The 13929-nt window shown below is 51.5% G+C and overlaps 6 protein-coding genes across 6 annotated transcripts; all 6 read right to left on the bottom strand.

Annotated features, from left to right (window-relative positions):
* Nucleotides 1-476: 476 nt before the first annotated feature.
* M438DRAFT_318377 (TPT-domain-containing protein) lies at nucleotides 477-1516 on the bottom strand (the record flags this gene model as incomplete). The annotated part of the gene is made up of 2 exons (XM_029902790.1): nucleotides 477-701; nucleotides 752-1516. The coding sequence occupies 2 exons, from the start codon at nucleotides 1514-1516 to the stop codon at nucleotides 477-479; spliced, it is 990 nt and encodes a 329-aa protein (XP_029761377.1).
* A 755-nt stretch (nucleotides 1517-2271) lies between these two features.
* On the bottom strand, nucleotides 2272-2913 carry M438DRAFT_253469 (uncharacterized protein; the record flags this gene model as incomplete). The annotated part of the gene is made up of 1 exon (XM_029899677.1): nucleotides 2272-2913. A coding segment is annotated over one exon (642 nt), but the record flags the coding sequence as incomplete, so codon positions are not given.
* Nucleotides 2914-3402: 489 nt separating this feature from the next.
* Nucleotides 3403-5459, bottom strand: M438DRAFT_345367 (uncharacterized protein). The gene has a single exon (XM_029905435.1). It carries the CDS (start codon nucleotides 5271-5273, stop codon nucleotides 3513-3515), a length of 1761 nt encoding a protein of 586 aa, XP_029761375.1. The 5' UTR covers nucleotides 5274-5459; the 3' UTR covers nucleotides 3403-3512.
* A 681-nt stretch (nucleotides 5460-6140) lies between these two features.
* On the bottom strand, nucleotides 6141-7375 carry M438DRAFT_272236 (uncharacterized protein; the record flags this gene model as incomplete). Its single annotated transcript, XM_029900548.1, has 2 exons — nucleotides 6141-6547; nucleotides 6607-7375. The coding sequence occupies 2 exons, from the start codon at nucleotides 7373-7375 to the stop codon at nucleotides 6141-6143; spliced, it is 1176 nt and encodes a 391-aa protein (XP_029761374.1).
* Nucleotides 7376-7506: 131 nt separating this feature from the next.
* M438DRAFT_208881 (uncharacterized protein) lies at nucleotides 7507-8010 on the bottom strand. The gene has a single exon (XM_029899394.1). The coding sequence runs from the start codon at nucleotides 7860-7862 to the stop codon at nucleotides 7602-7604; it is 261 nt and encodes an 86-aa protein (XP_029761373.1). The 5' UTR covers nucleotides 7863-8010; the 3' UTR covers nucleotides 7507-7601.
* A 794-nt stretch (nucleotides 8011-8804) lies between these two features.
* Nucleotides 8805-12137, bottom strand: M438DRAFT_405470 (uncharacterized protein). The gene is made up of 4 exons (XM_029909789.1): nucleotides 11617-12137; nucleotides 11433-11564; nucleotides 9682-11382; nucleotides 8805-9626 (listed from the first exon to the last, which is right to left on the bottom strand). The coding sequence occupies exons 1-4, from the start codon at nucleotides 11888-11890 to the stop codon at nucleotides 8857-8859; spliced, it is 2877 nt and encodes a 958-aa protein (XP_029761372.1). The 5' UTR covers nucleotides 11891-12137; the 3' UTR covers nucleotides 8805-8856.
* Between the last annotated feature and the right edge of the window lie 1792 nt (nucleotides 12138-13929).

Here is a 13929-nt window from a genome sequence, read left to right as displayed (position 1 = left end):
GCCAATCTAATGGATCTATGGATATGCCCAATGGGTATCCACCCGTTTATCCATCCATGGATAAACGTTGGATAGGAACGATAGATCCAATCCATTGATATCCACTGGATGATATCCAGTGGACTGGATATGGACATCCATCCATGAACATCTCTGTTTGCAGCATAACATGGAGGTCTGGCGCAACTGACAAGGTCCCAAGTGCACGACCGCGCAATGCTGAGAGAAGGCTGAATCTGGGCTCCTGCCTCAAGGGCCTTGTCCCGAAATCTCAAGCTCTTGATGGATTTCTTGATTTATCTGGAAAGGATCTTGCATTGTCGTGGCTACATTTGGAAGGGATGGCTGATCTCTGAGATAGCGCATGTCTGCATTTCGTATCACTCTCGCATCAGGGGCATCTTTCGTCTACAAGAACATGGATTTGAGGGCACAGTCTTCCGGCGATCGCTTCATGGCAGGCCATCCATACTTTTCTATTTTTTGTACATCGTCGTTGCAGTCGAGTATAACACAACACCACCTATTGCTATCACTACACCAAGCGCGCTGTATCCGCTGATACCATTACCACTCCAGATCCAGCCGAGTGTCACAATGGTGACGGTCTTGGAGTGACCAACCACGGTACTGGCTACTGGGCCAGCTCCGGCGATGATGGCAAATTGGGAAAGATTGAGGAGACATGCGCATAGACCGCTCTGTTTTGTGTCAGCCTGTGCACGGAAGGTTTCCAGCAGGCGGCGCCTACCATCATGATCATGACCCATCGGTATAGCGGTACTTCACCGAACACTGGCAGGGTGTCCACGAAGGGAATCAGATACACGAGCAGTACGGCGCCAAGCAAAGATTGGTTGTGAAGCAACTGTAAGCTCGACATCTGGAGTTTCTGATGGTAGTAGCCGATCCAGCAAGTGTAGATTCCGCTCATGAGAACGCCGCTCAAAGCAAACACGACACCATAGAAGCTTGTGCCTTTCGTCGAAGCGGCAGGTCTGACATCAAAATATGTCACCATAGCCACACCCACGCAGACGGGCACCAGAGCGCAGACGGCCTGTCGCGGGATGGTCTTTTGATACAAGACGTAGTTGAGTAGCGCAGTAATGGGTGTCAAAAGCACTCGGGCTGTCTGATAGAAGGTGATGGACGAGTATGCAAGAGAGAGGTTGGGAAGAATGACATTCAAGCACATGGCACCCGCCAGTGGCAGTATGTCTCTCAGAGCTGCTCTCTTCCTTTCGAAGAACTCAAATCTTGCTGAAGACACCGTGTGCAGGGTGAGGAAAGTGACGATGAAGTGAAAAGTCGCAAAGGAAACCTGGGCGCCACGGAAAGAAGGATCATCGAAGATGGATTTGTTGATGAAAACAATAGCTGTCGTAGCGATGATGTTGATGGCGATCCAGAGCAGAAGTTTCGATGGTCGTTTTGCCGGCGTGGGCGCGTCTCTGCCCTCTTCGTCCAGCTGTTCTTTCTCGTCCAACAGTCCTTCATCTTCCTGGTCATACATTTCAATTTCGGCATCGTGCTCAAAAAATGCGGGGTCTTCGATTCTAGCAGGTGTAGCTGTCGTCTCGTGTATGGCAGCCATCGTCAAGGAATATGTTTACCAGAGGAAGAAGGAAAAATGAGTAAATGAAGGGTACTACCTGCTTCTCAGAACGGAGCTCGAACGCCCGCATAATTCCAGTGGGACGCGACACGAGGGCGCTGTTGCAATTTGCGAAATACTGTTTAGTCTACGAAGGGAGAGATGTCGAATCCAAAGGAGGCGGGGTGTGGAATTCAAGCTCGTCAATTCATTCCTTGCGAACAGTTCCTGTCACAGGTATGTGATCAAAACGGCAAGGGGCTCTTTGAACGTGAATCATTTGTTGTTTGCGCCCAGTCTATCGACGGGAAACTTCTCGAAAACAACGAGGTGCGTCCTCCGAGATTGCGAGAATTGTTACCATTGGTGTTCTCTAGCACCGCATGCCGCTGCCAATGCATGGGGCTCTCAAGGCTGTGGATAATGAGTTTGCTTCTCAACTTTTCGCTTTGTCAAGTCTCGGAAGTTCGCACAGGTTTGTATACTGACCGACGCTGGCCAGAGCATGATGTTGAGTACGCAATGTGTGCCTAAACATTGTCTCTGTCGGGTTTCGAACATGATTCAGCCTCTGATTCATGTCAACATGTCAGGCTCATGCATCTCTACACCTCCCTTGTTGCCTTGAACCCTGTCACACCTATATTTCCTTCTCTCCCCACACCCCATTGATTCTTCTCCTGGTTCTCCACCAACCTGCGCTTCAAACTGATTTCCATGGTTCTTCTACCCTTTTTCCGTCCCTTGAGTCCATCATCATTCCAATCGTAATACAAAGCCCATCTCGGATGGCCCTGCTCATTCCTGTACATTTCCTCCTCGACGGCCAAGAATCCCTCCCATTCATTCAAGGTTATACTCGAATCGATGAATTCGTCCGTCCAGTCCCACGGGCCAACCTTTTTAGTTATACTGCCTGATCGGTTTGAATACTTGAGCTCGAAAGTCTCATTGTCCACGTAGATCCAGTTGAGCATCGGCGGGTCTTTTTGAATAGTTGTGACCAACCCTCGCTCAGCAGGAGATCGGTCTTCATCTGGATACATGAGGTAAAATCCAGTGAATGGATGCGAGTCTTCTCGTCTGGGCAAGCCAGTCGCTCGATTCTTGGCTTCGATCCAGAGTTTGTTGTCGCGGACAACAACTATACTGTCGTGTAGAAGTTCGCCACGCCCTCGTGACCGTGAACCCTCGTCTTCTATGACCACGTCTATGTAGAATTTAGTCGTCCGTGATTCCGGGTTTGCGTTTGCGGCTTTTTCGTTTTCTTTTTGCTGGTGGGAGACTCCTTGTGCTACCCCGGTCACGACGCCGACGCCTGTTGCGGCCGCGACGGGCAGGGAGATGCCCAGGCCCATGATTACGTCGAACACCATCTTGAATGATTGATTGGTCGTGTGGTCGAATCTGTGATTGGAAGTACTGCGTGATAGGAGTGTAGGACCAGTTGATCTCGATATCTGCGGTTGATGCGAGATTCTGAGCGACGTCACCAACGTGGAAACATGAATTCTTGGCGAGATTTCCAGGTTTCTGAATGTGGGGTATGGATGGGTCGCCGAACAACACACCCTGATCGATGTAAGGTTGCTTGCGCGACTTGGCAAGACGCGTGTTGTTTGATACAGAGAACATCATGGTTCAGTAGCGAGGACCGACAACGCGAGCAAAGACCAGAGTCTGGCAAACCCTGTGATCATGGAAAGCGAATCATCACAAAACGTCTTGGATGTCGCTGAGAAGCCGAATTTTGGAAGTCGTGCTCAAATCGCAACACCAGCTCACTGCAGATGTGGGGTGTCACAGTCGCAATCGAAAGAGCGCAACATCTTGTTTGTCATCAATGTCATAACATTTCATTCCTGGTCTATAGTAACGCCATGTCCCGTGGTATCGTGCATACAATTCTTTTGCTTTACCAAGCCTCCCACTTCTGGCCGCCCATTGCGATCAGACGGTTGAACAACTCGTCTCTCAAGGGCAGTGCAGTGATGGTGAAGACTTCGCCCGTCTTGCTCACAATCTCCATACCATCAGCAACCTCACGATCGAGGGCCCAACCAACAACCAACTTGGCCTTCCAGCCGAGTCCACCGACCTTCTTCAACTCCTTGATGTCGGCAACTGGCACGGTCCAGACTGGGTGTAGCTCTTCCTCGCGGCCAATAGAGCCCTGGTCGGCAACCTTCTTGTCAAGAGTAAAGGCGACATAAGGAATAGCAGTCTTGGTTGAGATGATCGTGTGACCCTTCTTGCCGTGGAATCTGCAGGCAAAGTCGACAGGGCCATCGATGTTGTAGTCCTTCGTCTTGGGAACAGCACCGAGGCGTTGCTTGGAGGGCTCGCTTCCAGCCTTTGCCTTGAGTCTGTCGGCGCCCAGAGTCGTCTCCACAGTGCCCTTGACGGTGCTTTTGAAGAAAGAGATGAGCTTGTGGCCCTTCTTTCCGTGCTTGCTGTCTTTGCTGTGGTCAATGTCGGCACCAGCCGTCTCGTGGGCAGTGGTAGGGTCGTGTGCCATGGCTTCGTCGAGTTCTTCCTGGGTAGCGTTAAGTGGCCAATCGGCACCAGTGGCACGCAAGTGCTCATCGGTGATCTCGACGGGCTGGTCTGGTGGAGGGTCTTTGCTGTGGGGTGGTGGAGGAAGGGGTGCCTTGTTTGCCTCGCCGATGCGAAGAACGGTGATGGTGAGCTGTGCATTAGTGGGGACTCCCTTGAGCAGAGTGTTGCGGATCTCGAGCAGTTTCTGCCAGTGAGGGAAGGTACGGTTAAGCCATCTCAAACCGGGCTGAATGACTGGGTCGCCGAAGAAGCCGAAGCCAATGCCGAAGGTGACACCCTTGGTGAACATGTAGGCCGAAGTCAAGAGGGAAACAGCAACCAACGGTACAACGACAGCAGCCAGACGCAGGCGGTAGAGCTCGCGAGGGAAGGGGGGAGTAGGCGACAGAGCATTTGCGAAGCGCTCCCAGGTGTCGGCAACATCGGCAAGACCGTGCATGATAGGCCTCATCTTGCTCCACATAGCCGTCTCCATGGGTACCTTTGTCTTGTCGTGTGTAGGGGCGGCTGCCTTTCCTTCGGCAGACGTCTTTGCGGTGCTTGCACTCATGGCAATGGCGGTAGGATCAGGGATGCTGTCGGCCACACCGGCTTGACCAGGTGGAGGCTCCGTCTGCGGGTGCTTTCCGCTCGCACTGGCAAGAGCGACGGATGCAATGCTGTTGACGAAGTTGCTGGCTTCGGCCTCTGCGGCTTCACCCTTGTGTTTTTCTGGAGCACCAGTAGCTGTGTCGGTACTGCCTAGCACGCCGGCCTTTGGCTTTTGCACGCCGCCAGTCTTAGCGTCGACGAGAGCGAGTGGAGCGGGAGGGAACATAACGTCGCGTGAGGGAGGGTATACGATGAGGACGACGAGGGTGACGGTGAATAGCGGGACGAGCATGTCCAAGAGCCAGGCGACGAAGTAGGCGGCAGCGAAGTAGGCGGTGCGGTTGCGTTCGCGCCATGATCTCAGACGGCCGACCTGCTTGATGAAGCCCATCATGCCCAGACCGACCGTCATGTACAAGCGCTCGATGGTAGCACGCAGCTTGTCGGGCGAGAATTCGTCTTCATCGGCAATGTTGAGGTCGAGGTTTCCGGGAACGGGGTAGGGATACTCTTTGACGTGGTACATTTGCTGTGCATCATGTTAGACCGAAGGCAGAATTGTGGCAGAGCTGGGAGGGAATCGCCTTATTGAAGCGACGGACCAAGACCCAGAGCTCCTCGTTGTCCATACCGCCGACGAGAGGAGCGGGGATCTTTGAAGGAGGCTCGTTCCACCCTAGGTCCTTGACTTCGGCATTGTGAGAGAGCTGGGCGACACCCTTCTCGTCGTGGTCGGCTTGGGCGAGGGCATGGCTGGCGGTCGCTTCTTCGGTCAAGTTCTGAGCGGCCTGTGTGGATGTGGCTGTCTGTGTGGTGAGTGTCTGAGACTGGCGTTGCTCGATGGGGTCATTGATGGGGTGGTTGACGGGATGGAGGTCTTCGTAGACGACTCCCCTGCCTGTCGTCTCCTGCGACATGTTGATTGCTGGTGCTGTGCGGTGGAGAAAGGTCACAGGGCCAGACTGTGGAGCTGGTCCGAAGAAGATTGAGCTGCGCAAGCATGACGAAAAGGCAATCTCAATCCCTGCCGCCGACCGTTTCCCAACTCCACGTGCGCTGCGTCATGGACGGCCTGTCATTCAGGGTTTCCGTCTCTGAGAGTTTGGGGAAACTCTTGGCAATGACGATCCTCGTTCACCGTCTCGTCTGCGGCTGAAGAGCCTCGCGTTCGAGTTTAAGACCCTTTGAACAACAGTATCACGGAGTATAGAGGCAGTTGCATATTACGAAGAGTATGAACGTTTGTTTGGTAAGCGACGGAAGACCATCGAGCTGATTACATATTAACATTCTTGCGTCTGACCTTCTGTCATGACTGCGTGGTACAACATTCGCCATGGCTTTGACGACTGCCATCCGAATCGCTTCTAACTACTGGACTTCTTTGCCAATTTCAATCCCTCTCCTTCAATTGTTGCATCTCCAAATCCCGGTCAACGTCTCTCACGCTGACCGTCTGTCTCGGACCTGGACTGAGTTTTCCCCAACTGCTTGCGTCGGATCTGCTGTCGACGCTGTTCAGAACACCCAGTCTGTCTCTTGGTGTTGACTTGGACGTGAGCTGTGAGGGCGACCATTGAGGTGTGTCACTTGGCTTGCGGAGGGTCGAGTCGGCCGTGCTGGAATCTACGAGGAATTTGCGGTGGAAGTCGTGCCCTCGGGCGGCTTTGGAAGGAGAAGCGGCGTGAGAGGACGCCCAGAGAGATGTCAAAGGCAGCGAGATGCACGTGGCAGTCAAGATGTTGGACCCGATGTTGGGGATGTTTTCGGCATTGATGAACTGGATAAGCGAAAATATTGCTGTGAGCAAGAACTTGTCAGCTATGCATCAGAAGAAACGAGGCAGACGGGAAATGTACCTGGAATAATCATTGTCTGGAAACCGCCAATGAAGATGATCTGCATGCTGCCAAACTGCTTCATTCCCAGCTTGCGGCGTTCACGAAGCGACCACCCCAGCTTGGTGCAGAATATGGCGCTGAAGAAGCAAATGCTGATGGTCAATGTGATGTCTTTTGCTTTGGCTAGCCAAGTCGTGCTGCTGCAGAATTCGTCTGGATGGAAGATGCACTTGACTGAAATGGCCGACTGGGCGATGCGAAATCCCATGGCGACAACGGCGACGAACGCGGAGATGGCCAAGATGGACATCTTTTGCCATGTCTTCAGCGTCACACTGACCACATGAACCTGAAGTACCAGAGAAACTTCGATGCAGATGGAGACGAGCGTGAGAAAGACAGAGACCGCGGCAGTCAAGCGATAAGCTGCTGGAGTCGCCACGCCATAATCGCCTACCAGAACAGGATAGATGTCCCAGAAGCTGCTCGTTACGACGCAGCATTGCAATATGGCGAGGATGATATTGAAGAACAGGGCGGCTGTGTTGAAGAGGAACACTGGCGAGCGTCGCTTGTCGTGTTTGGAGAGGAGCATCAGGACAAGGAAGAGAATCAGGCAGGCGCCGAATTGGACGGCCGGGATAATGCCATGAACGACCGCATCCTTGATCAAGGTGTCGACATACCACAGAGGAAACTGGCTGTCTTGTCCGTGACGATCGGTGATGGTGATGTACTGCTCGTAGACCTGCGACTTGGTGGCTACGAACTCTGATGAGGCCTCCATCTGGGATCCAGCTGTTGAGTTGATCATGATTGCCATGGAGTTTTGCTTGAAAGGATGTGATGAATGAGAGGTGTGGAGAGAACTACTTGGAAGAAGAAGAATGGAGACGAGTCTACGCTGGGAGAAGAAGCACTCGGCAGCGGACAGGGACAATCCTACAGCGACAATCCAAGAAGAATCCGAGCCGAAGAATATCAGGCAATTTCGAGAATTGTCCAGCAGCAGATTATTCTTGAACAATGCGCGAAGAAAGACCAAGCCACTCGCAAAAGGAGAAATAGAGAACAATACAAAGGATGAGGATGTGACAAATCAAGAAAGAGAGTCCACCCAGAACCAGCCTAGACCATATGTCTTGGACATGGTGTAAACTTGGGCTTGACTCTAAAGACGGCAATGCGATTGGGAGAGGGTAGTCGTGTGGTTTGAAATGGCCCCGGTGAAAGTGTTTTTGTGATGTCTGGATGAAAAAATGTGCGACATGCATTTTGTGAAAGGTGTTTCTGTCTCAGGTGAAGGGCGGCTTAGTATTGTTCTTCGACTGCCATCTCATTTTTGAGGATATGAACTTGATGCCTTGACTGTGGCTGCGATCGCGTATTGTTCCATGTTCTAATTGAGTATATTGAACTGAGCCGCCAGACTCATGTGGTTCCATGACTTGCGCTGCTGTAATCTGCAGGGCAAACGCGTTGGATGTTTGGCAGAAGTGCTGTTGACATACGCGTTGGCATGCGAGTTGGGAACCTCGTTCCCTCTTTGTTCCAGACAACCAAGCCATCTAATGGTGGAATGCCATCTTGATGGCTACGATGGTAATGCTTCTGTGCTGCCGAACGTCCACTTGATCATCAAGAACCCATGATACTGTAGATTCAGCCCCTCACCAATGGAAGAGCATCCATGGGTATCATATCCTCGAACTTAAAATTTCCAAGATTCCGTACAGAGATGGAGCGGAATCCAAACACAAAAAGCAAAAGGAATGTAGCGAGTAGGATTCGAACCTACGATCTTCTTGATCCCCATAATACCCTTATAGGCAAACTGCAGGATGCAGGAGCCAGGTCCGGTGACGCTTGTGTTTGCAAGGCCGTATTGGCAAGACGTCCTGACCACTAGACTATCGCTACTTTCATGCTTGATCTCCAATCTCTAGTCAGCTATGACTACTTCATCACATTTGTCCCACGAGTTCATTATCCAGACTCATCGTGTCTGGCGTCGAACTGGAACCTCTAGTCTCGCGGCCTGCTGCACGGGGACCAAACTGTATACTCTGCCTATTGCGGCGAGGGCCGATATCCCTCATGTACTGAGCCCTGCAGGCACCCCGACAAACCCTCGCGAAATTGCTTCTGTTCTCTGCCACCGTCAGCTTCATCGTTACAGCTTAGCCATCGGTGGTTCACAATTTGGCTGGTAACTTAGACATCACAAGGGGTGTTCATTTGACTTGGTTATTGATGAGTGCTCTCAATTCAGTCTTCTCCTCGTAGTCTTCTAGATTCCTTCCTCGGACGACTGCTACGTCGTGGCATCTCCATGTCTTCATCTTCATCGTCCTCCTCGATTAGATGTTGCTCTTCTCTCCTCTTTTCCACGACGTATGTGCTGCTTCCTATTCTCGAAGAAGGGGCGGACTTTCTCGCAAACTTGGTCGTCGGTGGCTTAGTAGAGCTGTTCATTGGGATGGGTCTTCGATCTGCCATTTTTCTGGCAGAAGATCTGATGTCCGTTGGTCTCTTGAGCGCATGAGGTCTCGATTTTCGAGACGGAGATCCGGTCGGTCTCTCGGACGAAGACAGCCTTTGTCTTGATGTTCTTATACGCTTAATAGGACGATCGTTTTCACTGTCTTCGCTCTCGTCATTGGTATCGGCGTTGTATGTTTGGTCCACTGTCTGGTTTCGAGGGATTTCGACTCTGACTTCCGGCTGTGATTGGTAGCTCTTTCTCGATGGCCTAATCTTGGTCGTTGCGGCGGTTCCATCTTGACTGCTTTTGGTGTTGTTCTTTCCCTTTGCTCTTTTCGCTTTCTCTTCATCACCGTAAAGCTTCTCGTGGTAGCTTTCCCCGTAGTTGAAGAACAGCTCTTCGCCAACATGAATCCCCCTACTAGCATACATGCCAATGCGGTGCGCCGTGTTACAGAGCATAACCCTTGGTCTGACATTCTGCAGCTCAGGTGTAGCAGCATGATTGATAAAGCGGATTTTGTTTCCCATTCGTTGCGAATCGATTGTCTGGTCTGCAGTTAAGGGTGTTAGCAAGGATTAGGGTATTCTGCTCCAATGACCATTTACCTTTGTTCAAATCAAAAATATAGCTGAGCTTTTGGAAGTCGTAGACAGCGCCTCTTCTCTCTGTTTCATCTCGAGTAATAACCTCTCCTGTGTACTCGCCGATGAACTCGCCTTTAGCGATTGTCTCTCCGGCGTACAGGCCAAATCCATGAACAAGGGACCGACCAAGTAGTGTTCTTTTAGGGATGCCCCTCTGGATTGCGACATTCTGACATCTACGTTTCAGCAGGCTTTCGTCATCTCTGTTGTTCGGATTCAAGATGATGTGGGCTTCGCAAGGGTCGCAGAGGTCTACATCACACTCTCTGTTCATCAAGAAACAGTCGCAGTCCTCTGGCGAACAGCATTTCGCTCGTCTAGCGCACTTGCAACCTGGGAACCGACGGGCACACTTCTTCGAACATGCGCACGTCTTTTCGCAACAGATGTTAGCTTCAAAGCAAGTGCAACGTGCATCCTCGCAGGTAGTCCCGGGGTGGCAGCAAGGGAAGAATGGTCCTCGTTTTGTGTGATCCCAGGTAATGCTGTTCGCTTCGTTCATCCACCAGTTAAAAGGTTTTGGTTTTCGAGACTGAGCGCGACCTGATGTCTTATCGTGCGCCAGAGGATTTCCATTGGAATCGACTGGCCCTGTGACTCCTTCCTTGAAGTTGACTCTCGGCGGATAATCGATGTCTTGAGCGTCGACAGAATCGACATCGTCTTCATCGCTATCTGATTGGTCGGGGTGCTTTTCGTAGATGGTGCCATGATGAGGGCAGTCGTGCAATTGACAAATTCTGCAGGCGATACTGGCGTAAGTCTTTGCGGTTTCGACGGTAGCTAGGCCTTCGATCATGTTACTGGTCGGAAATTTGGCGTATTTCCGTGCGATCTGCCAGGGACTAAAAGCTGTTTGTGTCCAGAAAGCGTGGCATGCGAGGGCAGCGACCCAGAGTTTGTCGTCTCCCAGTTCCGGGATGCTAGATGCGACTGAGACCCATCTATCGCTCTCACGGTTGAAATCATCCTCGCAAAACTCTGCTTTAGCACTCAACATAGTGCGTACCAGGTCGCGGTCTTCTGCATAACTTGAAAGCCTCGATAGAAGGCCATCGGGTCCTTCCGATGCTTCGAGGAGGTACTTTAGAACATCATCCATTGGGCACTCGAGCTCCCCGATGAACTCTTCAAAGTATGGACCATAAGTGGCTGCCTGTTGCGAGATGAGAACTTTTCGGGGGCGGTCTTCCACGATTACATCAAACCTTTCGCGAATTGTTCCATCATCGTCAGTCTCTTCGCCAAAGTAGGGCCAGACTTGAAGTTGTTTGGTGTTGGTGCCGAGAACGTTTTGCGCAATTCTTGTGTAGTGGGTGTAATTTGGCACTTCACCAGAGTCTCCTTTGCATGATGAGACACTGGCCTTGACAATTATCGATCTTGAAGAGGGCGGGAATGTCCTACCACGAAGCACAACGGTCCGGGGGTTCTTCGAAGGCTTGACCTGCGTAAAAGGATTTGTGTTGTGCATGATGGTGCCAGACGTGTCGAAAACGTTTCTCGGGGGCTGATATGTTCTAGCCTTTGCGATCCAGTTGGCGGTCAGATCCTCGTAGTCCTCGTCCATGTCTTCTAGGATTAGTTCTAGGATAATCATGTAGTACTCGAGATCCAATATGTCCCTTGACGTTGGGCGTGGGGATTCATCCTCGGAGGAATCTGCTCAGACTGTTAGCAACGAACCAAGAGGTCTTAAGATATCTATTCACCTGAGTAATCGTCCGAAGATTCAATCATATCATTCGATGATCGGCTTTTGCGAGAAGGCGATGGCTCGCTGTAATTATGGGGCAGCCAATTCTTGTGGGCTGGTGAGAGATTTGGTGAAAGCTCAATCGTCTCTGCAGGGGAATGTTATTATTGAGCAAATGTTGCGGTTTCTGATGTTCTCACCTCTGATTGTCTCGCCGTCGATGGTTTGGAGGGCTGGTGGAGATGATGGCGGATTCCTAGATGGCGACATCTCACCGGACGATGAGGAGGATGACGAAGAAGATGTTGCCGACGCTTGTTTGTTACTGGTAGTCACTGAAGTACTGGATGCTAGTCGAACGCGTGGACTTGGAGCAAGTTCAGAGCTGGACTCAGAGCCAGAATCAGAACTGGACTCAGAGCTAGGTTCTTCTGTGCTGGGAGTGATGAAATCCGCAGAGCGAATTCTCATCATTGCGGTTGTGATTGGCTTGCTGCTCCTTCACAAGGAAGGTGCAAGCCAAGCTTTCAATAAAGAAGGTGCGAACAAAGCAATTGACCTCTTGAGTCTCTGTACCAACTTTTGGTGACGGATTGGTTCACATCTCAGACATTAATGAGGTCCGAAAACGCGCGCTTGTCTGAGGTGCTCTTTACAATACCGGTAGCATTACTATCGGAAGAAAATATCTACAGAAGAGTAGCTCGTGCGATACACCTCGATTTGCCCGCCAGGGATGGGTTCGAGCGGACTTGCAGTCGCGACTTTAAGGACGCACAAATGACCCGTGCGCACATTTGTACTGTTTTTACACTGTTTTCATACTGTTTCCACGGTTGCACCAATCCTCTACTCATGCCAAGACCGGACGCGTGCGTCTTCGGCACAGACCATCAAAGTCGTTGCTGTCGTGACCCTGTTTTCGAGAAAGAACATCACCTCGGCGCTGATATGTTGTGAGATAGAGTACGTGTGACCCTCTGGTCTGTTGTCAAGGACGCCTGTGACAGGTATGTACTATCCATCAGCCGTCGGCTGGTAAGTAGCCTTCTAGCTTCGAAGCATGAATTGATGGGTGCGTAGGTCGGACAAAATCCAACACAGCTCAGTAGACACGACCAGCATGGTGGATGTTCGGTTCGTCGCAGTTCAATGCATGTCTATTATAGGTATAACCATGAGCTGATTGAAGCCTTGTCCGTTAGGTAGCTTCGATGCCATTTTAAAGGTCGGAATCTTGCATTTGATGGTTCGCAGTGCCTTCTTGCGAGTTCGGGGAGATTGCCGCATTCTGCTTTTGTGCAAAGACCGCATGCCGTGGGTGCGTACAGAGGCCGTCTAGCTTCCCCTTGCTCTTTGGTCTGCACTCAACGTCGCAAGAGCATGCAGCAGCAGAACAAAAAGATGACGGACCACATGTCGCACGTGAAGAACGGTCGAACAAAAATTGTCGCAGCCGTGAATCGAACACGGGGCTCGTGCATGGCAAGCACGAATTTTACCACTAAACCACTGCGACTTTGATACAGCCCACGAGACTGTGTTAAAATATAACAGTCTGATGTCCTGTGAAGAAATTGGTGCTGTCAAGGACTCTTCGAGTAGATATGCGATGCTTGTTTCTCGAACCCGGCGTTGAGACTTCGCCCAACTGGCGTTTGGCAGTGTCAATTCCCTACCTGTTCAAGACCACGAACTTCTTCCTTCTTCCTTCTTGCACTGCGTCTCCGTACTGCCATGACCATCGCGCTGACGGTGTGCGCGGAACCCGTGGGCGTATCGCTCGCTTCGGAACTCGGAATAGTAAAACTCGATTGGAATCGGGAAGCCGTTGACCCCGCGCAATTGCCAAGGCGACATGATTCGGACAGATGGTTGCGCAAGGTCGTGTAACTGTTGAGCACACGACGGCGAGGACAGAGGTGGCGGCAGAGATACAAGATTCGACAACCGTAAGGCGTGCTTCAAGCAGAGATTATTCGAGATAACATGGCGTGGGCTGATTGCATGGATGTTGCGTGCTCGAGAAGTGATTGGAATGCAATCAGAATGCAAGCGTTCCAGACGTCCGAAAGCGCGTCGAGGGCGTGGTCATCAAAGTGACGTTAAGACGAGCAAGGGCCTCTTCGTTGTTCGCGTGCTTTGACGTTTGATTCCAGACAAACCATGACACGAGGGATATAACCTATACAAGAGCCTTTATCGCAGCCGCCATCTCCCTTCTCAAAGACGCACGCCATTCCCACAGCAGCTGCCATCATACCCATCTACCGCGAGATCGCCATTACAATCCACGACCTTGTCGACGTGCTGCTTCCCCGCACTCGCGTCATCAGGCAGCGGCGACTCTGATAGGACGATTATCGCGCAAGAGACAGTCGTCGAGCACGCCATCCTCTGGCCGTGGGCAGGACAGGCCGCCGGGCAAGCATTATCAACTCGACCCTTACGAGGCCCGCATCGGGAAGGCGCGCCGTCATGAATTATATACTCGTCTACTCGCTGTCTCTGCT

This window comes from Aureobasidium pullulans (genome assembly GCF_000721785.1).
Source record: "Aureobasidium pullulans EXF-150 unplaced genomic scaffold scaffold_8, whole genome shotgun sequence".
In the NCBI taxonomy this organism is placed as follows: domain Eukaryota; kingdom Fungi; phylum Ascomycota; class Dothideomycetes; order Dothideales; family Saccotheciaceae; genus Aureobasidium; species Aureobasidium pullulans.
Note: the sequence above shows the minus strand (reverse complement) of the source record. Positions and strands in the feature narration are given on the sequence as shown.

Bases quoted from the DNA above. Each gene is read 5' to 3' on its own strand.
- M438DRAFT_345367 (XM_029905435.1), bottom strand. From the start codon at position 5,273: ATGTACCACGTCAAAGAGTATCCCTACCCCGTTCCCGGAAACCTCGAC.
- M438DRAFT_208881 (XM_029899394.1), bottom strand. From the start codon at position 7,862: ATGCATGTCGCACATTTTTTCATCCAGACATCACAAAAACACTTTCAC.
- M438DRAFT_405470 (XM_029909789.1), bottom strand. From the start codon at position 11,890: ATGATGAGAATTCGCTCTGCGGATTTCATCACTCCCAGCACAGAAGAA. The intron at 11,565-11,616 runs GTGAGAACATCA...ATTCCCCTGCAG, and splicing joins CGACGGCGAGACAATCAGAG to AGACGATTGAGCTTTCACCA. The intron at 9,627-9,681 runs GTAAATGGTCAT...CCTTAACTGCAG, and splicing joins TATTTTTGATTTGAACAAAG to ACCAGACAATCGATTCGCAA.